Source organism: Carcharodon carcharias (genome assembly GCF_017639515.1).
Source record: "Carcharodon carcharias isolate sCarCar2 chromosome 37 unlocalized genomic scaffold, sCarCar2.pri SUPER_37_unloc_1, whole genome shotgun sequence".
Classification (NCBI taxonomy): Eukaryota; Metazoa; Chordata; class Chondrichthyes; order Lamniformes; family Lamnidae; genus Carcharodon; species Carcharodon carcharias.
Window position 1 is genome coordinate 3969048 of NW_024470758.1, and position 25756 is coordinate 3994803.

General features: G+C 46.7%; 1 protein-coding gene across 3 annotated transcripts in view; it reads right to left on the minus strand.

Moving 5' to 3' along the window:
- Window positions 1-25756, minus strand: part of LOC121274602 (pyruvate carboxylase, mitochondrial-like) — a 1197472-nt gene that overhangs the window by 525946 nt on the left and 645770 nt on the right. For all 3 annotated transcript variants that reach the window (XM_041181940.1, XM_041181941.1, XM_041181942.1), the window contains exon 12: window positions 1833-1977. In XM_041181940.1, coding sequence (XP_041037874.1) covers window positions 1833-1977 — 145 coding nt within the window. The remainder of the gene's footprint in view (window positions 1-1832; window positions 1978-25756) is intronic.

The window sequence follows — 25756 nt, forward strand, 5'->3', positions numbered from 1 at the left end:
TCGGTCCCACTCTGAATGTTATATTGCTGTTAATATCAGCATTGTCCTTCCCGCACATCCACTAAACAAATTAAAAATGGGATTGTCACGCATAAATCGTGTCCACATCTAACGTGAGCAGAAAATCTTTCTGTTCCCTTGTCCTCCTCCCTTCCAATTTCCATGTGGGAATTGCTTAACTGAGACATTTAACAGCGGGAAGACTGAAGCCACTGATCCCCGGTCCCCTGCCATAAACTCCATCCCTCGTCCTGGCCATTGTCTGAGGTCAAACAAAAATGTTCGGATCCTTGGTGCTTTTTTTTCACCCAATGTGCTCTCCATTGCCAAGGCCGTCTGCTTTCACCTCCAAAACACTGCCCAACTCCGCCCTGCCTCACCCCGATTCCCATCTCCGTTCACTCCAGACTTATCCATTCCAATGTCTTCCCAGCTGCCCTCCCATCTTGCACTTTCTGTAAAGTCGAACTCATCCAAACTCAACCCCAGGGCAGGTGATGGGCATCGTCGCGCGCGGAACGGGAAAATCTGGAGACGATGCCCACCACTGGCAGGACTGGAAAATCCTGACACTAGTCCTGTTCACCTAGGTCCCCCACCCCCCACCCCCTTGTGCTCGCTGGCCCACATTTGTAGCGGTACATCTTTAAGTGGGTGCGGTTATGTTTTCAGTATACATCATTAGAGGGGAAACGATGTAATGTGTCGAGTGATTTTTGACCTAGTCTCAGTTTGCACTGAGGAGGCTTCCCCCAACTCAGACATCTGTACAAGTTCTCCAACTAGAAATAATGTGCAAGGGTGTGGGGAAAAGGGAGGAGAATGGCACTAAGCCATATTGCTCATTTGGAGGGCCGGTGCAGACATGATGGGCCGAATGGTCTCCTTCTGCGCGGTAACAATTCTGTAATTGCGTGTAATGCTGCTGAGGAAGCTACCAACTCAGACATGTGGACAAATTCTCCAACTGCGTTACACTGCTACCAACTTCTCAAATCCTTAATAAGTGAACCTCTGCATTTTTGTGTTAACTAATCCCATGTGAGTGGTTGGTGTCTTGATGTCTGAATACTAAGTAAGCACAAGGAGAAGGTAAACACAACCACATTGGCTCCTGCTCTGGCAACACCACAATTTTAAAATTTGCATCCATATTTTCAAATCCCGCTCTTGCCTCGCCACCTCCCACCCACCCCATCCCTGTAACCTCCTCCAGCCCCACAACCCTCCAAGATCTCGTGCTTCCCTGCTCCACTTGTAATGGACGTGCCGTCAGCTGCCTGGGTCTTCCCTCCCTAAACCTATGCGCTTCTCTCTGCGCCTTTAATATGTTCCTTAAAATCTATGGTTGAGGTTTTCCAGTACCGTCTGCGGCCAGGATTTTCCGGTGCCACCGAGAGCCAATGGACTTATGGCTGGCTCTCCAAATTTTCCATTCCCGCCCACAACGGACAAAAATCCCGGCCTATCTCTTTCACCAGGTTTTTGGTCACCAGCCCTGAGATATCTCTTTCTCCTCTGTGCCTCCTCACCTTGAAACCTTTACAAGGGGAGACACAGGGGCAAAAAAGTAAAACAAAGCGATGGAAGTCCACCTAGACCAGGCACATTGCAGTCACGTAACATTTCCAGGCCCTCACCCTATCCTTATATACCCCGCCCCCCACCACCCCCCCATCACCAACCCTGCAACCTATCGGCAAGAGGTTAAAGAGCAGAGAAGCGATCTGGAGACTGGCTCCCTTTGTGACTCCCTGAGCTGCTCGCTAGCAACGGGAGGGGAGTGAGCCAGGCCTTGAGCAGCCAGGCTGTGCGGTGTGCTGAAACCTTACCGAGGTAATGGAGGAGCTTCTGAGCTCGGTTCTGCACTGGCCTCAAAAGGATGAGGTCAGGGTTCTCATCGATAAACTGAGTGTCGACAGTGCCGTAGAGAAACTGGTCGTTGCCAAGCACATTCTGCAGGAACGGAATGTTGGTCTGAAAAACAGGAACAAGAAAAGGGAGTAGTTAACTTAGAAGCGTGCGCCATATGCAATACTTTTAATATTGGAAGACGATGAACACACACACACACACACACACACACACACACACACACACACACACACACACACACACACACACACACACACACACACACACACACACACACACACAGCCTCAGTTCATCTGTTGCTGAGACCCTCATCCAGGCCTTTGTTACCTCTAGGCTTGGCTATTCTAATATTCCAATGTTTACCTGGGCAGCCTCCCACCTTGCATCCTCTGCCAACCTTCAGCTCATCCAAACCTTTGCTGCCCATGTCCTACTTGTACCTGGTTCCATTCACCCATCACCCCTGTGCTCGCTGACTGGCTCCTGGTCCCCCAATGCCTCAAGTTTACAATTCTCATCATTGTTTTCAAATCCTCTCTGTGGCACTGGCCTCTGCAATCTCATTCAGCTCTACAGCCTCCGAGTTAACTGCTCTCCTCCAATTCCAGTCCCTTGCACATCCCTGCTGATCTTACTTGCTTGATCACTTGGGACCATCCCTTCAGTTGCCTCAGGCCTAAGCTCTGGAATTCACTCCCTAAATCTCTCCGCCTCTCTAACTCTCTCTTTCTCTTTAAGGTTCTCTTTAAAACCTACCTCTCTGGCTAGGTTTTAGTCAAGGGTGAAACAATGGCATAGTGGTAATTGGACTAGTAATCCAGAGGCCCAGGCTAATGCTCTGGGGAACAAGGGCTTAAATCCCACCATGGCCGCAGGTGGAATTTAAATTATATAAATAAAATCTGGAATTGAAAGCTGGTCTTAGTAATGGTGACCATGAAACTATCATTGATTGTTGTAAAACCATCTCATATGGTTTACTAATGTCCTTTACGGAAGGGAATCTGTCATCCTTACCTGGTCTGGCCTACACGTGACTCCAGGCCTACGGCAATATGGTTGACTCTTAACTGCCCTGTGAAATGGCCTAGCAAGCCATTGAGTCCAAGGACAATTATGGGTGTGCAACAAATGCTGGCCTTGCCAGCAATGGCCACATCCCATGAAAGAGAAAGACCTGCCCTAATACCTACTTACCTAATACTTTGGCTCTTGCTTGATGATGCTTCTGTGAAGCACTACATTAAAGGTGGTATATAAACGCAACTCCCTCTTGTCGTACCTCACTTCCTCCATGAAAAGGAAGTGGAAACACGGAACTCCAAGGCGACTGTCCATCTGAAGTGTGTGTTTCTCAATCAAAGGCCCAGGCAAGGAATTAGATTCACCACAAATGGACTCCTTCTGTGCTGCAAGATTCTAGCGTTGCAAGGAGATCTGCCTCAACCAACAACCGAGGTGAATTCTGCCATATTATTGTGCCAGACCCCAAAAGTAACCTGCCCTCTACAGCTGAGACTGAGAAAGAGCCTTGGAGCTTGCTGGGGCATCATGGTTAAGGATGTGGATCTGCCTCGTAGTCAATAGCTCCAATCTAGGCGTCAACAGGTTAAGTGCACACATTGAGCCACATTCACATCAGAATCTACACGGCACGAGTACTCTTTTTAAAAAATGGGTTATTACTCTGTAGTATCGTGTAAAAGGCCACAGGTATTATCGGGCCTGTCAGCCAGATCAAGTGAACAAGGAACGTAACAGATGTGATGTGGGACACTGGGACTGCATTAAAAAAAGAACGACCCCCATCTGGGCACTCTGATGCCATTAATATTAAAGCACAATTTCAATTACTCCCGTCAGAGAGAGCAGAAAATAGCTACAAATGGAAAGGTTTTCCTTTCAATTATTCCTGGCATTGCAACCCCTCCCCCCGGGCCTCTGAAATAGAAAAACAAATTATTATTTAGACTGTTGGCTCCTTTTGGCCATTTCCTGAATATATCAAGTCATCTTCCATCTATTTAATTCTGGTGCATTTGGATATATTTTCATTCCGTCCCCATTCCACCCTCTCCTCTGTTGCCGCTCCTCAGACAGCTGGTAAGGAGGAGATGTCTCTGGTTGTCGTCACAGATATGTAACATGTAAGGAGTGACTCACCAGGCTCTGTGCCGAGCTCTCCATTCTAGCTACGCTGCTGACAAACACCTCCGGTGGATGCCCAGCTGAGAACTAGCAACCGACTAACAGCTCACCCACACACAGCAAAGGTGAAGCGACTTAGGAGCCAGGAGCCAGACTTGGAAACACGCCATCCCAGGCCCAGCACTGGCTTGCTCGAGCTTCCAGCCACTCAGAGATAAACAATGTAACGCATGCGGTTGGGTGGGTGGGGGGGGTTGGGAGGGAAGCTTTCAACTGAACAATGGTTGAAGGCCTGTGTCAACTCTTTACAAATAAAGGGTTGCCTATTTAAAACGGAGATGAGGCAAAAAGATTTTCTCTCAGAGGGTCGTGAGTCTTTGGAACTCTCTTCCTGAAAAGGCGGTGGAGGCAGAGTCTTTGAATATTTTTAAGGCAGAGATGGATGGATTCTTGGTGATGGGTTATCGGGGGTAGGCAGGATGCAGATTCGAAGTTACTATCAGATCAACCAAGATCTTATGGAATGGTGGAGCATGGCCTACTCCAGCTCCTTGTTCATATGTTCGTAAAATCGTAAAAATTAGACTGCATTCAGGGTTCATCCAATACTTGGGAAAGTTGGTTTTGCTTGTTGTGTTTTGCTTCTCCTTGTGCTCACGAACCAACTACGCTTAATAAAGAAAAGTGATACAGACTCAAAACGTTAACTCTGCTTTTCTCTCTCCGCAGGTGCTGCCAGACCTGCTGAGCTTTTCCAGCAGTTTCTGCTTTTATTACGCATAAGGGATTGGTTGACACACAAGTAGGTAGGTTTATTTATTAAGGAGTTGAGAAGTTGACAGCAGTATTACAAAGTTGGAGGATTTATACACATGCCTGACCTGTTCGGTTCCTTACTGTGGACCGAGGAAGTCTGAATCATCTGATACATTGCATCACTGCATTGAGGAAAGGTTGGACAGACTGGACTTCTTTCCACTGGAGTTTAGAAGAGTGAGGGGTGAGTTGATTGAAGTATATAAGATCCTGAACGGTATTGACAAGGTGGACGCGGACCGGATGTTTCCTCTTGTGGGTGGGTCCAGAACTAGGCGGCACTGTTTTAAAATTAGCGGGTCATCCTTTTAGGACAGAGATGAGAATTTTTTTTTTCTCTCAGAGGGTTGTGCAACTTGGGAACTCTCTGCATCAGAAGGCGGTGAAAGCAGGGTCATTGAATATTTTTAAGGCCGAAGTAGATAGATTCTTGTTAGGCGAGGGAATCAGAGGTTACAGGGGTAGGTGGGGATGTGGAATTCGAAACACAAACAGAGTTGCCATGATCTTATCGAATGGTGGAGCAGGCTCAAGGGGCCAAATGGCCAACTTCTGCTCCTATTTTGTCTGTTTGTATGTTTGTATCATTTCCCCTCTGGTAATATGTACAGAAAAACGTAACTACACCCACTTATAGTATTGCTTTAGCACATCTTTAAGTGATGAAGGCAAACAGAAATTAGCAATGACTTGGTAAAATGATAGACCTTGGATAGACGAGAGATAGATCTTAGGTAGACAAATGACTAGCTTCAGGATAGGCTCTAGATATGTACTAGAGAGGCAATGGATAGATAATGTATGAATTCCAAATTGATCCCGGATGGACAATGGACAGATCCCAGATCAATCTGGATGGACAATGGATCGAACGTGGGGAATGGTTAAACTGACGAGCCACAGAGAGCTCAGGGTCACTTATGGACGGGATGAAAGTGTTCAAATTCCCTCATCGGTCCTCCTAGTGGAAGGTCACCTTGAGGGAAGTAAATATAATTTCACAGAATGGAGAAATCACATCTAAACAGCTCCTTCACTTGGAAGGAGTGCTTGGCGTGGGAGGGGGTGAATTGGGCAGGCTCTGACCACCTGCTCTGATTACATGCAAATGGGTCTGAGAGGCAGCAGGAGAAGGTAGAGATAGTGTAAGAATGAACAAGGGAATTGTGGAAGTTACAGTCCATCCAGAAAGCGACAGGACATGGGAGAGGAAGGAAATCTGTGTTCAGTGGTGGGATAGGGTTATCTCTCTCTCCCATCAGGTAGCAGGCCCTAAGAGGGCAATGCCCACCATGGACCTCCAAGTTAATCTTGCTCTGGAGGTGTGGATCATCCTCATTGGTGATACATTCATCCAGTTTGCGAAGCTCTTTAGAAAGATCATTCTCGCTCTACCTCAATCTCTTTTACCATCGATCTCTTTTACCATCGATCTTTTCCATCAGCACCAGGCTTTCTCAATCATGGTTTCTTATTACGTGCCCAAGGAATTCCAACTGTCCCTTCCTGGTCTTGGTCAGCAGAGTTCTTTTGGTCTCGGATTTTACTAGCATCTCTTCACTGGTAGTGTGACTTGTCCAAGATCTCTTCATTATTCGCCTCAAAAACCACAACTCTGCAGCCTCAATTCTTCTCTGCGTTGTTTCACTGAGCGTCCAACATTCGGTTCCACCTGTCAGAATTGGTGTGATGGAGCATTCCAGGATTATCAGCTTTGCTGTCGAAGCTAATTTTGAGTTGATCGTAATCTTTTTTCATTTTTTGAAAGGCATCTTTGGCCATTCCAATCCTTCGTCTTATTTCTTGGTCACACTTCCTGTCCGATGTCAAAGTGCTTCCAAAGTAAAAGTCATGGAAGCTGAGGTGATAAGTGTGAGGTCTAGTGAGGTGGAAGCTCAAAACAAGGTTCCTCTTGTGGGAGAGGCGGTGAAAATGGAGACACAGAATGTGCAGGTCTTGGAGGGCGAACTTCGATGGGGTGGTGGGGGGGGGGCCAGTGGTGGAATCGGACATTTTAATAGCTCCTGAGTGATGTGGAAACTCCCCAGAGCTGGTGTGTGGGCGAGACACCAAAACTAGGAGACAGGGACTGTGTTGACAAAGCAAATGGAGAATAAGCAAATTCCAGGTAACTGCGTGGGGGGTGCGCTGTCTTCCATAGGTGTCAGCAGAAAGCCAATTCGGAGAGAAAGAAATCCCGCAAGGGTGAAGAGCCCAAGACACACCACATGGAGGTGAGGGATGGACGGAAGAAGGGTGTATGAAATCCTTAAAACCAGTGCAAGGGCAGAAGGCACATCCCCAGAGCAATCCCTGTAACATGAAAGGATACTAGGAGAAGGAGGCTGAATGGGGTTGGAAGGGAGTTTTTCCATATTGCCTGAAACCGGACAGGTGTAGCTGGGGCCCATGCAGGCTCCCGTACTGTTTGTCTGGAAGAGGTGAGTGGAATAGGAAGGGGAGAACGAGTTCAGTGAAGTGACCGGCGGCAGACAGGAAGCTGGGTCAAGATCACAGTGAGCAGGACTTTTAGGTCAGGGTGCAGGTGCAATCGGCAGGCCCGGGAGCGGCAGGGGAACGGACCGCCAACCGCGTTCGGCCCCCGACTGCGATTCCACGCTGTCTGGCCAATTAAGGGGCAGTCAGCAGGAAGCGCACTGAAATGCTCAGCGCTGCAGGGGGCAGGGCTGCAACAGTGGGACAGGGCTGCAGCAGGGGGGGGCAGGGTTGCAGCAAGGGCAGGGCTGCAACAGTGGGACAGGGTTGCAGCAGAGGGGCAGGGTTGCAACAGTGGGACAGGGTTGCAGCAGGGGGGCAGGGTTGCTGCAGTGGGCAGGGTTGCAACAGTGGGACAGCGTTGCAGCAGTGGGACAGGGTTGCAGCAGTGGGACAGGGTTGCAGCAGGGGGGCAGGGTTGCTGCAGTGGGCAGGGTTGCAACAGTGGGACAGCGTTGCAGCAGTGGGACAGTATTGCAGCAAGGGCAGGATTGCAACAGAGGACAGGATTGCAGCAGTGGGCAGGGCTGCAGCTGAGGACATAGCTGCAGTAGATGTCAGGGTTGCAGCAGTGGGACAGGGCTGCAACAGTGGGACAGGGTTGCAGCAGCAGGCAAGGCTGTAGCTGAGGACATAGCTGCAGTAGATGTCAGGGTTGCAGCAGTGGGACAGGGCTGCAACAGTGGGACAGGGTTGCAGCAGCGGGCAAGGCTGCAGCTGAGGACATAGCTGCAGTAGATGTCAGGGTTGCAGCAGTGGGACAGGGCTGCAACAGTGGGACAGGGTTGCAGCAGCGGGCAAGGCTGCAGCTGAGGACATAGCTGCAGTAGATGTCAGGGCTGCAGCAGTGGCAGGGCTGTAGCAAGGACAGGACTCCAGAAGTGGTCTCTCTCATGCAAGCACGCACGTGCGCTCACACACAAACTCACACATTATTCCCAACAGTGACAATGAACTCACCTTCCAACTCTGTCCTACTTAATTTGACAGTTTTGAAGCAATTTTTATAAAACCTTTCCCACAATATCTACATAAGATGGGACAAGAGGGGTTTCTGATGAAGCACATCAATCCACCCCCAACCTGTCAAACTCAAGGATTAATGCTCCGAGCCGATCCCTTCGAGGTCCATAACTCTATTATTGGACTGTTGGTGAATAAACAGAAATATTCATCAATTTAGAGAAACACCTTGTTAACAGGCTGCAGATATACTGGCTACTCATGATTGAAAGTCAAACGCCGGGCAGAAAATCATTTCTCTCTCTGTCACTGTCATTAATCCCATCCTGCAGCAAGGAACAGGACTCGCTAAATGATGCAAGAGAGGCAGGATGGTTACCATTTTAATGCAGGAAGTGATATTTTGAGTCATTGCCTCAGTGCCAGAAATAGCTGCTTTTATTAAGCACCACCCCCTGCCTATCCTACTCATGTGCTAACACAAACTCAAAGATGACTGCCAAATACATTTAATCCAGTTAATTTGAGTTAAAACAAAGGTTTTGTTCCAAAGGTAGAACAAACTAGTTACGTAGATTCTACCACACAGCAAGAGGCCATTTGGCCCAATAGATCCATGCTGGTGTTTCTGTTCTCACCCCCTCAACACATCCTTCTTTTTCTTTCTCCCTCATCCAACTTCCCCTTAAATGCATCCATACTGTTCACCTCAACCACTCCCAGTGGTAGCAAGTTCCAAATTCTCACCACTCTCTGGGTAAAGACGTTTGTCCTGAATTCCCAATTGGATTTATTAGCAACTATCTTATGTTTATGGCCTCTGGTTTTGGTCTTTCCACCAGTGGAAAAGCCTTCTTCTGGGCCTGTTCCCTCAAACGCCTTGATAATATTAAAGACCTCCTTCTGATTGCCTTCTATTTTCTACAGAAAAGAGCATCAGCCTAATATTGTATAATTGACAGTCTCAGTACAATAACATTATGTAACAAGTGTTTTCTATCTCTGTAAGAGACACAAGTTTTTATAACCATGGCCAAGGTGTATTTTGACCAAAATCCATAAAACACACAATGCTATAACATATTCTGAAGACCACCAACTACTGGGAAAGATAGAGAGGGACAAATGTACAAGGAAATTACAGAGAGGTGCAAAAGCTATGTATTTTTTAAAAATTATTCTTTCATGGGATGTGGGCATTGCTGGCAAAGCTAGCATTTTGTTGCCTATCCCTAACTGCCCTTGAACTGAATGGTTTGCAAGGGCATTTCAGAGGGAAGTTAAGAGTCAACCACATAGCTGTGCATCTGGAGGCACTAAGTAAGGGTGGCAGATTTCTTTCCCTAAAGGGCATTAGTGAACCAGTTGAGTTTTTACAGCAATTAACAATGGTTTCATATTCACCATCGCTGAGACTAGTTTTCAATTCCAGGTCTATTAACTGAATTTAAATTCCACTGGCTGCTGTGGTGGGATTTGAACCCTTGCCCCCAGAGCATTAGCCTATGTCTGTGGAGTACTAGATTAGTAACATTACCACTATGCCACCATCTCCCCCTAAAATAATGGGAGACTCCCTATAATGGGAGACTTTAACTATCCTAATATTGTCTAGAATATAAAAGTGTAAAGGGAAGAGAGAGGGAAGAATTTATAAAGTGTGTTCAGGAGAATTTTCTAGAACAGCATGTTTCTGACCCAATGAGGAGCTGGGTCTGGTTCTGGTGAATGAGGTGGGTCTAGTGGATTAAGTGTCAGTGGGGGAACATTTAGGGAGCAGTGATCATAATATCACAAGGATTAGATTAGCTGTGGAAAAGGACAAGGAGCAATCTAGAGTAAAAATATTTAAATGGGGGGAGAGCAAATTTCATTGGGGGTGAGAAAGGATCTGGTCCAGGTAAATCGGAATCAAAGATTGGCAGGCAAAACTGTCCAGAACATGGGCCTGCCTTTAGAGAGGAGCTGGTTCGGATACTGTCAAGGTATAGTTCCACAAGGGGGAAAGTTAGGGCTAACAAATCCAGTTCCATGGTCACTCAGGAGGTCACTGATCATGCACTTCCTGACTGTGCAGTTAACTCAGGAGCTTACTAATTGACCAGTCTTTGCACAGAAGGAGCCAATTCAGACAGTTGTATCTGTGTTGGCACTCTCGGCCAGTTCAAGTTGCCTGCATTTTCCACCCCACACCCCTGCAAACGTTCTCTCTTCAGCTAATCATTCAATTCCCTTTTGGAAGCCACGATTGAATCTGCCTCCACTGCACTCTCATGGAGTGCATGCCAGATCCTAACCACTCATTGTGCAAAACAGTTTTCCCTCACGTTGCTGTCCACCTCTTTTGCCAATCACCTCTAAGTCGGTGCTCGACCATTCTGCCTAAGCAATTCTGGTCCAAGCCTTTAGAATTCCTTTTACAAGTGACAGGTTTATTGGAGTTCCTAAATGTCACCTTTTGCACCACTAGGTGCATATGAAATGATAATGAATGTTGCAGACACTCCAGGTTACTTCACACTGGCAATCTAGGAGTTCACACTGAATCCAACGTCTGGTTGTGGACTCACCAATACTTGTTTGTTTGAGGCAAGTGTCCAAAAGGAAGTGAATCCTTTTGAATAATTGAGGACTGAGACGTGGAGGACACAGGCTGATGATGTTTTGTCCTTTATAATCACTAAGAAACACACTCCTACGAGAACAACAATTCCATTTTTAAGCAGAGTTTCATACAGTCTCAGCAGGAATCTTGTCTTTTTTGATTCTGAAATGTTACCCAGTCTTGAATTTGACTGTATAACATGCCTGTACCCAGCTGGAACAAGTTGTTAGTGATCCAGTTGAACAATTTCCTCTTTTAAGACAAGAATGCCCAGCCTGCACACAGATGGCAAATATTAATTTACCGTTGCGTATTGTGCCAGTAAATTATCCTGGCAATATTTCTGTATGAATCAATAAACAGTGAGTCATTGAACCTCACAGCTCAGAAGGAAGCCTGTGCTGGCTCTTTGAAGGAACTATCCAATTACCATGGGTTGTGGGGTAGATATTGACTGTTGAAGCTTCCAAAAACCTTTCCAAAAACAGGAGTCAACTTATACAAAAACAGAATTACCTGGAAAAACTCAGCAGGTCTGGCAGCATCGGCGGAGAAGAAAAGAGTTGACGTTTCGAGTCCTCATGACCCTTCGACAGAACTAGGTGAATAAGGAAGGGGTGAAATATAAGCTGGTTTAAGGTGGGGGGGGGGTTGGGTGGGGGGAGAGAAGTGGACGGGGGGTGTGGTTGTAGGGACAAACAAGCAGTGATAGAAGCAGATCATCAAAAGATGTCAACGACAATAGTACAATAGAACACATAGGTGTTAAAGTTAAAGTTGGTGATATTATCTAAACGAATGTGCTAATTAAGAATGGATGGTAGGGCACTCAAGGTATAGCTCTAGTGGGGGTGGGGGGAGCATAAAAGATTTAAAAATATTTAAAAATAATGGAAATAGGTGGGAAAAAGAAAAATCTATATAATTTATTGGAAAAAAACAAAAGGAAGGGGGAAGAAACAGAAAGGGGGTGGGGATGGAGGAGGGAGGTCAAGATCTAAAGTTGTTGAATTCAATATTCAGTCCAGAAGGCTGTAAAGTCCTTAGTTGGAAGATGAGGTGTTGTCCCTCCAGTTTGCGTTGGGCTTCACTGGAACAATGCAGCAAGCCAAGGACAGACATGTGGGCAAAAGAGCAGGGTGGAGTGTTAAAATGGCAAGCGACAGGGAGGTTTGGGTCATTCTTGCGGACAGACCGCAACTTATACACTGAGTGTAAAATGTGAGCTGCTGGTATGGATGTGGCCATTTGCCACTTTGAAATGTGAAAAAGCAACATAATACTGGCAATTTATCTTCCATGAATGTGGCACGATTAACGCAATCACAATCAACAAAGATACGCTAAGATACCTTTAACCACAATCAAAGCGTCTTATAACCGTCAAATTCATTGTTTTCAGCATCCGATGCAAAGTGATCACCAAATTCATTCTGAGTCACTTTGGCTATGGCAACATCATAAGGACCCTATATTCTTTTATATTCGTTCATGCGATGTGGGCGTCACTGGCTAGGCCTGCATTTACTGCCGATCCCTAATTTTTTTTTAATTCATTCATGGGGTGTGGGCTTCGCTGGCTTGGCCAGTGTTTATTGGCCAGCCCTACTTGCCCTTGAGAAGGTGGTGGGGAGCTGCCTTCTTGAACCGCTGCAGTCCATGATGGTATGGGTACACCCACAGTGCTGTTAGGAAGGGAGTTCCAGGATTTTGACCCAGTGACAGTGAAGGAACGGCCGATATATTTCCAAGTCAGGATGGTGAGTGACTGACAGGGGAACTTCTAGGTGGTGGTGTTCCCATCTATCTGCTGCCCTTGTCCTTCCAGATGGTAGTGGTCGTGGGTTTGGAAGATACAGTTGAGGGAGCCTCGGTGAGTTCCTGTAGTGCATCTTGTAGATGGTACACACTGTTGTCACTATGGAATGTTGAAAGTGGTGGAAGTGTGGCTGATCAAGTGGGCTATTTGTCCTGGATGGTGTCAAGCTTCTTGAGTGTTGTTGGAGATGCACTCATCCAGGCATGTGGAGAATGATGAAAGAGAGATGGAATACTCCCCATTTGCCTGGATGAGTGCAGCTCCCACAACACTGAAGAAGCTCAACACCATCCAGGACAAAGCAGCCCAATTGATTGGCACCCCAACCACAAACATTCACTCCCTCCACCACCGACGCACAGTAGCAGCAGTGTGTGTACCATCTACAAGATGCACTGCAGCAACTCACCAAGGCTCCTTAGATTGCATCTTCCAAGCCCACAACCACCGCCATCTAGAAGGACAAGGGCAGCAGGTAGATGGAAACACCACCACCTGGAAGTTCCTCTCCAAGTCACTCACCATCCTGACTTGGAAATATGTCCTCTCCAAGTCACTCACCATCCTGACTTGGAAATATGTCGCCATTCCTTCATTGTCGCTGGGTCAAAATTCTGGAACTCCCTTCCTAACAGCACTGTGGGTGTACCTACACCACATAAGCTGCAGCGGTTCAAGAAAACAGCTCATCACCACCTTCTCAAGGGCAACTAGGGATGGGCAATAAATGCTGGCTCAGCCAGCGACACCCACATCCTGTGAATGAATAAAAAAAGAAAAAAAAATCCCATTACACTCCTGACCTTTGCCTCACAGATGGTGAACAGGCTTTGTGGGGTCAGGAGGTGAGTTACTCTCCACAGAATTCCCAGCCTCTGACTTGCTCTTGTAGCCACAGCATTTATATGGCTAGTTCAGTTTTTGGTTAATGATAACCCTTGAGCTGTTGGTAGTCGGGGATTCAGCATGGTAATGCCATTGAATGTCAAGGGAACATGGTTAGATTCCCTCTTGTTGGGGATGGTCAATGCCTGGTTCTTGTGTGGAGCTAAGATTACCTGCCACCAAGCCTGAATATTGTCCAGATCTTGCTGCATTTGGACATGGACTACTTCAGTATCTGAGGAATTGCGAATGGTGCTGAAAATTGTGCAATCATCAGTGAACATCCCCACTTCTGACCATATACTGGAAGGAAAGTCATTTATGAAGCAGCTGATGATGGTTGGGCCGAGGACACTACCCTGAGGAACTCCTGCAGTGATGTCCTGGAACTGAGGTGATTGCTCTGGATCAGATGTGGTGTCTTCACTTTCAGAATCAGCCCTCCACAACAAATAATCTTCCTCTCCATCCATTGAATTGGATATTCCGGATTTTCTGAGTAATCCGGTGACACCTGGTGCACTAGATATTCCCATGATTTGTTAATGAAACCACACAAAACACCAAGCGGGGCAGCAGGCATCTTTCCACTCTTTGAGGAAATTTTCTATTTGTCAACCATCCACCTAGCCCATTTGGCACGAACATGGTTCCTGAATGGTACACATCCAGAGGCTGCACAGCAGACATGAAACTCCCATTGCAATGTGGGTGTTATTTCCTCACAGGCACCTCTTGATCTCATCAGTTACATGGGATCTGCACATGTCCCACAATAAATAAGCTGCATTCTTTACATAGGCCACCAGGATGCCTATTCCACACATGCTCAATCCACAGCTTCGCTCCCTTCCATCCATCCAACCGTTGTGGTGGGCAGGCACAAAAGCTCCAGCAGGGAACTTGGTGTTTGGCCTGGTTCTGCGTTTGAAAATCGTAGGGTTTCAATTGGTTCTGTTGGCCATGAAGTCCACTACCACTGTGAATCTTTGCTTTCTCATGTCCTGTCGTTTTCACTAGAACTGTTACTGAACTTTTCCACTCCAAAGTTTGGTTGCTGGGCATGTCGAAATTCATGGGCGTCTCACCCATGTCGCTGATTTAACTTTAATGCGCTGAAGAAAGGTCATATGGACCCGAAATGTCAACTCTGTTTCTCTCTCCACTAACGCTGTCAGACCTGCTGAGCTTTTCCAGCATTTTCTGTTTTTGTTTCAGATTTCCAGCATCCACAATATTTTGCTTTTGACTCCATGGGTACATGTGTATTTGCTGCTGCCTGATGGTGAGTTGCTGGACACTGGTAATTTCAGCATTGAGGCTTTTTGGTAGTCTCTGAGCGACCTTGGTCTTCTGCTGCAACACTAGACTGCTTTATTCCATAAAGCGGCTACGCCCACTAGCTGTTGGTCTGAAATCTTTGCCAGGCTCAGGCTTTAATTTGGCCCAATTCAGGGCATATGGACGCAATGTGTTTCCAGTGATGATGAAACTATTCAGACAGTTTTCAAGGACCCATTCTGATCGATGCTTCTCAAGATCAGGCCGGTCCCTGATCCCGTGGCATGTTTAGCCTTGGGCATTTTCTGCAGGGCGGATTCAGATTCCTTCTTCTTCCACTCCCTGCGCTCTGAATTCCCCCCGCTGCGGCGCGTGAGCAATTGTTCCGACCTTTAGCTCGAAAGCGGCTTTGTCCTTCAGCGCTCTGAAGGAGAGTCGTGCGGACTCAAAATGTTAAAACTCTTGTTTCTCTCTCCACCGAGGCTGCCAGGCCTGCTGAGTTTTTCCAGCATTTGCTGCTTTTATTTGCCCTTCAGCCGCTTTGTGGGAGGAGCCATTTCAGTCCGGGCATGGCCCGCTTCCGCGCGGGTGTGTCTTAAACTCCGCGCATCTTCTTTGCAACGCAGCCCACCCTCGCCATCCAGTGCGTTGACTTATGGGTTAAGGTGAGTAAAATGTGCACTCCCGGGGTGAAAGATTGATGCCGTCTAATAACTGCGAGTTTAGCATTTCACAGATGAAAAGGGGGGGTCGACTTATTAGTCAAGTATAAGCAAAAGTATGATTTTTGGTGCTGAAAAATACGGGGTTACCTTATAGGCCTTGATTATGGTAGTTCCACTCCCTAATAACACTGAACCTTTCTGCCTTATAAGTATTTACCCTTTCGAAAGTTCCTATTGAATCTGCTTCCACCTACAGATTCTAGTAACCTCCCCGCCGCCACTGCACATCTCCTCAACAAGTGGAACAATTTTATCCACAGTTTTTCCCTTCGTTACCCTGCAGGGGTTATTAAAACAAATCCCTACGTGAAGAAATCCTAAGCAGTGATTCCCACCGAAGATCTAAGGACATGAAATGAAATGAAAAAGAATATTCATGACATGACATGACAGCGAAGAGTAAAAGATCAGGCTACAGTTAAAAATCAGGGTTTCACGTCTGAGGAAGAGCGATACCAGGCAATAAATTAGCTGGGAAGGTCGCTGGAGCAATGATGTGCAGCCCTGGCTCAATCTTTTGTCTGAGATAGAAGGTCATGGTTTTGAAGCCCACTCCAGAGCACGTATTACAAGCTGACACTTCAGTGCCAGAACTCAGGGAGTTTTGTTTTATTATTCATTTATGGGATGTGGGCGTTGCTAACTAGGCCAGCATTTATTGCCCATCGCCAGCTGCCCTTGAGAAGGTGCTGGTGAGCTGCCTTCTTGAACTGCTGCAGTCCTTGTGGTGTTTGTACACCCACAGCGCTGTTAGGAAAGGAGTTCCAGGATTTTGACCCAGCGACAGTGAAGGAATGGCCGATATATTTCCAAGTCAGGATGGTGAGAGGCTTGGTGGGGAACTTCCAGGTAGTGGTGTTACCATGCATCTGCTACCCTTGTCCTTTTAGATGGTAGGGTTTGTGGGTTTGGAAGGTGCTGTCTAAGGAGCTTTGGTGAATTCCTGCAGTGCATCTTGTAGTTGGTACACACTGCTGCTACTGTGTGTCAGTGGTGGAGGCAGTGAACGTTTGTGGATGTGGTGCCGATCACGGGCTGCTTTGTCCTGGATGGTGTCGAGCTTCTTCAATGTTATTGGAGCTGCACTCATCCAGGCAAGTGGAGAGTATTCCATCACACTCCTGACTTGTGCCCTGTAGATGGTGGACAGGCTTTGGGGAGTCAGGAGATGAGTTACTCGGTGCAGGATTCCTAGCCTCTGACCTGCTCTTGTAGCTAGTGTTTATATGGCTGGTGCAGTTCAGTTTCTGGTTAACAGTAAACCCCCAGTATGTTGGTAGTGGTGGATTCAGCAATGGTAATTCCATTAACTGTCAAGGGGAGATGGTTACATTCTCTGGTGTTGGAGATGGTCGTTGCCTGGCACTTGAATGGCGCAAATGTTACTTGCCACTTGTCAGCCCAAGCCTGGATATTGTCCCGGTCTTGCTGCATTTGGACATGGACTGCTTCAGTATCTGAGGAGTCATGAATGGTGCTGAACATTGTGCAGTCATCAGGGAACATCCCAACTTCTGACCCTGTGATGAGGGGAAGGTCATTGATGAAGCAGCTGTAAATGGCTGGGCCTAGGGCACTATCCTGAGGAACTCCTGCAATGATGCCCTGGAACTGAGATGATTGACTCCAAGAACCACAACCATCTTCCTCTGTGCTAGGTCTGAATGCGACAATGTCAGACATGCCGTATATTTGGATAACCTGTTAAATTGAGGCCCCGTGTGCTCTTTAAGGTGGATGTAAAAGATCCCATCACCACTATTGAAGAAGATTAAAAATGAGGAGTTTCCCATTGAGGACGGAGATGAGAAGAAATTTTTTCTCTCAGATGGTTGTGAATCTTTGGAAGGCTCATTCCCAGACAACGGCGGAGGCAGGGTCAATAAATATTTTTAAGGCAAAAGTAGATAGATTTTTGACTAACAAGGGAGTTAAGGTTATTGGGAGTAGGCAGGAATGTGGAGTTGAGGCCACAATCAGATCAGCCATGATCTTGGTCAATGGCGAAGCAAGCTCAAAGAGCCGAGTTGCCTACTACAGCTCCGAATTTGTATGTTCGCATGTAAGAGCAGGGAATTTTTTCCCGATTTCCTGGGGGTCAATATTCACCCCTCAACCGACATCACTTAAACAGATTACCTGGTCATTTTCACATTGCTGCTTGTGGGAACTTGCTGTGTGTGAATTGGCTGATGTATTTCTTACATTAGGACAGTAATTACACTTCAAGACAGTATTTAATTAGCTGTAAAGCACTCTGGGATGTCCTGCGGTTATGAAAGGTGCGATAGAAGTGGAAGTCTCTCTAAATGGGTTCAAGGGCAACTAAGTTAGTTTATGAAGCGAGGACGAATCGAGAGGTATGCTGAGAAAGAGAGCAGGATTGATTTGCAGAGATTGGAATTCGTCTGGTGCAATTGCCTCTTCAAAGCCCCTTAAATGCTACAAATTGTGCAATGCCCCCAATAGAGTGAGTTCCCAATCTCAGCCGGGAATGTCAAGGCAGAACGGAGCAAAACAAGAAAAACAGGGATTTCTGATAACATAGAGTTCAACAGTTGCATTGCCATTGGTCACGGGTAACATGTCTGCCTTTGAACATAGCAACGGGAGAAAGTTTCCAATTTTAAATCCTCCTCCATTAGCGGCCGTGCCTTCAGCTGCCTGGGGATCCCCCCCCCCCAAAACCTCTCTGCCTCTCTCTCCTCCTTTAAGATGCTCCTTAAAACCGACCTCGTTGGCCAAGCTTTTGGTCTCCTGTCCCTGTCTCCGCCGACTCCTCGGATGGTGAGAAGGGAAACTCTTCCATCCTGAAAATCCTGGCCCTTATGTCCAAAAAATCTGAGTGAGATCCAGCCCTTAATCTTTCACGTTCGAGGAATTGGAGAACTGGACAGATGGGTGGGGGAAGGTTGGGGGGGGGGTGCTGGTGGGATAACGGGAGGGGTACAGGAGAAAGGAAGAGAAACAGTGCCTTAATCTTGATTTACGGAGGAAAACAAATGTGCAAAGAACTGCCCGCCCACCCCCTTGTGAAAATACCCTGTCACCAAAAGCTATTTATTTGTGCTGCTTGTAGAGTTCACTTGGCAAAGAGAACTCACTGAGCAAAATTGAAGTCAATCATTTGGACATAACTTAATTAAAAATTATTATGCATCATTTTATTACAGTACACTGAAGAGGCCCTAAGGCAGTATGTGCTGGTGGAAGCAGGCCTCCATTTAATCAAAAGTGCTGGGAATGTAATCAGTTATGACGCCAGAACAGGAAGGCAACATCCATGACAACACATCTTAGCACGTTGTTAAAGTCCTGCAACACATTCGGTAAATCTTAGCAGAGACTTGATGACCTAACTGTGTGCACAGAATACAAGTGCAAGCAGGTTAACCAATTCATGGTGCTCCACTATACCATCAATGGACGAGCCAGGTATGTAACTGGAGTTGCAGCAACGACATCACGTTGCTCATAGAGTCACAGAGGTCTACAGCACTGTAAAAGACCCTTTGGCCCATCGAGTCTGCACCGGTCAAACAAGTACCTAACTATTCTAATCCCATTTTCCAGCACTAGGCCCATAGCCTTGTATGCCATGGCATCATAAATGTACATCCAAATACTTCTTAAATGTTATGAGGGTTTCTGCCTCTACCACCCTTTCAGACAGCGAGTTCCAGATTCCCACCACACTCTGGGTGAAAAGATTCTTCCTCACATCCCCTCTAAACCTCCTGCCCCTTACCTTAAAACTATGCCCCCTGGTTATTGATCCCTCCACCAAGTGGAAAAGTTCCTTCCCGTCTACAATTTCTATGCCCCTCATAATTTTATACACCTCAATCATGTCCCCTCTCAATCTCCCCTGCTCCAGGGAAAATAACCCCAGTCTATCCAATCTCTTCTCATAACTAAAACTCTCCAGTCCAGGCAACATCCTGGTAAAACTCCCCTGCACTCTCTCTAGTGCAAGCACATCCTTCCTATAATGCGGATTCCAGAACTGCACGCAATACTCTAGCTGTGGCCTAACCAGCATTTTATACAGTTCCAGCATAACCTCCCTGCTCTTCTAGTCTATGCCTCAGCTAATAAAAGCAAGTATCCCATATGCCTTCTTAACCATCTTATCTACCTGTCCCTCTACCTTAAGGGACCGGTGGACATGCACACCAAGGCCCCTCTGATCCTCGGTACTTCCCAGGGTCCTACCATTCATCATGTATTCCCGTGCCTTGTTTGTCCTGACCAAGTGCATCACCTCACACTTATCCAGATTAAATTCCATTTGCCATTGATCAGCCCATCTGACCAGCCGGTCTATATCCTCCTGTAATCTAAGGTTATCCTCCAACACTATTTACCACCCCACCAATTCTCATGTCATCCACAAACTCACTGATCAACCCTCCCACATTCAAGTCTAAATCGTTTATATATACCACAAACAGCAAGGGGCCCAACACCGATCCCTGTGGAACCCCACTGGACACAGGCATCCAGTCACAAAAACACGCCTCGACCATCACCCTCTGCTTCCTGCCACTCAGCAAGTTCTGGATCCAATTTGTCAAATTGCCTTGGATCCCACGGGCTCTTACCTTCATTATCAGTCTCCCATGTGGGACCTTATCAAAAGCCTTGCTGAAGTCCAAGTAGACTACGTCAAATGCATTGCCCTCATCTACACACCTGGTCACCTCTTCGAAAAAATTCAATCAGATTGATCAGACATGACCTCCCCTTAACAAAACCATGCTGACTGTCCTTGATTAATCCTTGCCTCTCCAAGTGTAGGTTAATTCTGTCCCTCAGAGTTGCGTCCAACAGTTTCCCTACCACTGAGATTAGACTGACTGGTCTGTAGTTCCCTGTTTTATCCCTTCCTCCCTTCTTGAATAACAGTACCACATTGGCTGTCCTCCAGTCCTCTGGCACCTCCCCTGTGACCAGAGAGGTATTGAAAATTATTGCCAGTGCCCCTGTTGTCTCCTCCCTTGCCTCACTCAACAGCCTGGGATACATTTCATCCGGGCCTGGAGATTTATCTACTTTTAAGCCTGCCAGACCACTTAGAACCTCCTCCCTTTCTATGCTAATTTCTTTAATTATATCACGGTCCTTCTGCCTGATTTCCATACCCACGTCGTCCCTCTCACTTGTGAACACTGACACAAAGTATTCAATTAGAATCCTACCTACGTCTTCCGGCTCCACACACAAATTATCACTGTGGTCCTTAATGGGCCCTGCGCACCTTTTTGTCAATAATTAACATGTTAAAACTAATCACCTCTTACCAAAGGATGGTCCTGCTGCATTGAATTGCCTGTGCCAGAGTCATCTCCTGGACCAGTTTCGATCACGTTATGGGGCAGGTGGCAGGGTTGGAGGAATTTCCCCAGATGTTTCACTTGAAGTAGCAGAAAACATTTACAGAGCCATGGAGAAATGGCAGGGGCAGTGGGACTAATCGGAAAGCTCTGCCAAGAAGCCAGCACAAGCACGATGGGTCAATTGCCTCCTTTTGTGCTGTATCATTCTACTGTTCTAAACTGTCTTGGGATTTTCGTCTCTCTTGGGAGATCACATGGTTTTGGGGTAAGGGTGGAAAATGTATGTATGTAACAGACCTGACAGAGCTTGATAATAGCAGGGACCAAGAGCTAACCTATTGCACAATATTTATCAGTCTCACCCTGGCTTAAAACTTCCCAAACAAGCAACATTCTTCTTAAGAGTTATCTTTCAAAAAAAAATTCCTTATCCTGAATCTTGTCCTGAATCACAACGTAGTTACGGGGAATTCATTTCCAGCATCCGTAGTCAGGATCAAACACTCCCAGGACAGGTATAGCACAGGGTTAGATACAGAGTAAAGCTCCCTCTACACTGTCCCCACCAAACACTCCCAGGACAGGTACCACACAGGGTTAGATAAAGAGTAAAGCTCCCCCTACACTGTCCTTATCAAACACTCCCAGGACAGGTACAGCACGGGGTAATACACAGAGTAAAGCTCCCTCTGCACTGTCCCCATCAAACGCTCCCAGGGCAGGTGCAGCACAGTGTTAGATACAGAGTAAAGCTTCTTCTACACTGTCTCCATCAAACACTCCCAGCACAGGTACAGCATGGGGTTAGGTACAGAGTAAAGCTCACTCTACACTGTCCCCATCAAACACTCCCAGGGCAGATACAGCACGGGGTTAGATACAGAGTAAAGCTCCCACTAGACTGCCCCGATTAAACACTCCGAGGTCAGGTACAGCACGGGGTTAGATACAGAGTAAAGCTACCTCTATACTATCCCCATCAAACAGTCCCAGGGCAGGTACAGCACGGGGTTAGATACAGAGCAAAGCTCCCTCTACACTATCCCCATCAAACACTCCCAGGGCAGCTACAGCACAGGGCTAAATACAGAATAAAACTTCCTCTACATTGTCCCATCAAACACTCCCAGGACAGGTACAGGGCCAGAGGCCCAGGCTAGAAGTTCAAATCCCACCATGGCAGCTGATGGAATTTGAATTCAATTAATAAGTCTGGGGTACAAAGCTCGTGTCAGTAATGGTGGCCATGACAACCATCATCGATTGTTGTAAAAACCCATCTGGTTCACTAATGTCCTTTAGGGAAGGAAATCTGCTGTCCTTACCCGGTCTGGCCTACATGTGACTCCACACACACAATGATGTGGCTGACTCTTAACTGCCCTCTGAAATGGCCGAGTGAGCCACTCAGTTCAAGGGCAATAAAGGATGGGCAACAAATGCTGGCCTTGCCAGCGACACCCACATCCCATGAAAGGATAAAAATGAGTAGGAACATTCAGCTAGGAGGAAAGTTTCAATCCACTGCCTCTGACCTAGGCCTCAACTGCACACAACTCAAGAACTCAAGTGACACCCCCTTCCCAACCTCTGCCTCACTATACATTTTAAATCTTAAGTGATTCCCTTCCCTGCAATTTTGTTCACTCCTGGAATTTGAGAGGGTGAGAAGCAGCAGTCAGTGACAACTAATACCGCTGACTCCTGGGGCAAAAGCACTTTCGCCAACCCATGTTTTGCCAGGAAAACAACCAAAGGCCACGTTACTTATGAAGCACTTTTACATTCACCGAGGGTGTGCCACACTGTCAGAGATGCCATCTTTTGGCTGCAACCCTGTCTAACCTCTGGGAAGAATAGCATGGGAGCTGGAGGAATGCAATAAAGATTTATCAAAATGGGTTAAATTACAATGAGAGATTACTCAAACTAGGGTCATATTCCCTGGAATTTAGAAGGTTAAGGGGTGATTTGATCAAAGTTTTTAAGATGTAAAGGGGATCAGATAGCGTAGTTGGAGAGACGCTACTTCCGCTGGTTGGGGAGTCCAGGACTAGGAGGCAGAGTCTAAAAATTACAGCCAGACCTTTCAGGAGTGAGGTTAGGAAACACTTCCACACACAAAGGGTGGGAGAAGTTTGGAACTCAGTTCCATAAATGGGAATGGATGCTTGGTGAAGTGTTCATTTTTAATCTGTAACAAATAGATTTTTGTTAACATAAGTTATTAAGGAACATGGAAAAAGGTGGGCATCTGGAGCTAGATCATGGATAAGCCATGACTCACTGAATGGCAGAATCAGCTCGAGGAGTTGAATGGCCTCATCTCGTTTCTGTGTTTCTAAGTTCTCCATTGAGTTCTGGCCAAACTTTATCCTCAACCAATACCTAAAGCAGATTCTCTCTCTCTCTTCAGGTACCATGCCCTAAGAGGGCATTGTGGCCATGGAACTCTGTGTTAATCATGCTCTAGAGGCATGGATCATCTTCATTGGTGGTACACTCATCCAGTTTGCGAGGCTCTTTAGAAAGATCGATCTTTGTCCATCACGATCTCTTTTACCCTCGATCTCTTTTACCATCGATCTTTCCCATCAGCATCAGACTTTCTAAATCATGGCTTCTTATTATGTGCCCAAGAAATTCCAACTGTCCCTTCCTGATCTTGGTCAACAGAGTTCTTTTGGTCTCCGATTTTACTAGCATCTCTTCACTGGTAGTGTGACTTGTCCAAAATCTCTTCATTATTCGCCTCAAACACCACAACTTTGCAGCCTCAATTCTTCTCTTCGTGGCTTCGCTGATCATCCAATGCTGGGTATGGTCCGTCAAAATTGGTGTGATGTAGCATTCCAAGACTGTCAGCTTTGTTTCCATGGCTAATTTTGAGTTGATCGAAAACTTTTCACATTTTGAAGTGCATCTTTGGCCATTCCAATCCTTCGTCTTATTCCTTGGTCGCACTTTCAGCCCGATTTTAACACACTTCCTCGGTAACAAAATTTGTCTGCCTGTGTGACCTTTTCATTCTTCACTGCGATCCTACGTTCTGCTACGATTTTCTTTTTTGGACACCGCTCGACATTTTGTCCTCTTGCGATTTAAGCTCGGCCCTTTCTTCTGTTTGTGGGATCTCCCTGTGCCCAAATTGGCTGCCGTGTTTCCTACCTTACAGCCGTGGCCACGCTTCGAAAGTGCTTTGCTGGCTGGAGAGCGCTTTGAGACGTCCTGAGGGTGTGGAAGGCGCCACAGAAAAGCGCTTTCTTGACCAAATCAGCATTCCATGGCAACAGAAATTAGAAATTAGGTAAATTTGAAAGAATACTGAACATGCAATTAAAACCACACATTTCGAATTAACTTATGGACGTCACAATCTCGCCGCAGTCTGTCCCATGGCTTGTTCTATTATTTCTACCTAATGAATCCTGACAGCTTTACCGACCTGTTTCTGGATTTCTAGTTTAAGTCTTTGCCTGTCTGCAGGGAAGCCCCAAAGGGCCACATGCAGCTTTAATCAATAATGAAAGCTCTTTAGATTACAGATTAAGACAGGTGTCAGCACACACTCACAGACTAATCCTGGATTACTGAAAGTCCACACAGACTAATCAATTGCTGCCCTTTTTTCATTTCATGATGCCGAAATCCTGCTTAATTAAAAATTTTGCTTACCTGCAGAATCGGGCCTGAGCAATGTTCAAAAGACGGCAAAGGATCAGGGGCCCACAGCTGGTAACAGAAGTGTTAATAACCTACTTTATATATAAAGGAGGAGCTTGGATTGCTACAGTGCCTATCACCACCTCAAGATGTCCCGAAGTGGCTGGACAGCCAATTAAGTTCTTTTCAAAGCACAGTCATCAAGTAAAGCAGGAGGTGTGACAAATAATTGATGCAAAGCAGGCTCCCAAAAGCGGCAGTGTGATAATGACCAGATAATTTGTTTCTCAGTGATGTCAGCTGAGTGAAAAGTACTGGCTACAAGACTGGGGAGAGGTCCCCTGCTCTTCTCCCAATATTGCCATGGGGTCTTTTACCTTCACCTGAGCGGAGAGATGGGGCCCTGACTTAACACCTTATCCAAGAAATAGGGCAGTTAAACATCCCAATGCACTTCACAGAAATATCGTCAAGCAGAAGTCGACACCGAGATAATAGAACAGGCGACCGAAGGTCAAAGAGGTCCGTTCTAAGGAGCAACTCGGGGGAGAGGTTTATGGAGGGCATTCCAATGCTTAGGTCCCCAGGCAGCCAAAGGCACAGCTGCCAACGGTGGAGCGATTAAAATCGGGGATGGGCAGAGGCCAGAATTGGAGGAGCGATGTTATCTCAGAGTGACACACCGTACTGTGGAAAGGGATTCTGAGTGAGCTGAGGGATGACTGCATTCGGTGAGATCGATCGATTCACAGGCAGTCTATTCCCAGTCAGGTCTCTGAAACCTGGCCGTTCACTGTCTCTGCCTCCAGCTGCAGAGCTCAGTGTTACTGGGAACTAGCCTACAAACATGCCAACAACTGCAGCACAGATTAGCAGCCTGATAAGGAGAGGTCAGAACTACGTAGCCTGAGGGGTTTGCGTGGATTCTGAGCTTCAGGCACACAGCCGGGAGCGAGAGGATCTCCAGTTCTTTATTTCAGCACAAAGCCACATTACATGGGGCCTCCACAATTAGATTACGAACTGAAATGCAACTCCAGGTATTCAGTATCCACAGGTAAACCACCGAATTACATTGACTGAAACAGGGGAAGACGATGGAAAAGTGGTAATGTCATTGGACTAGTAATCCAAAGGCCC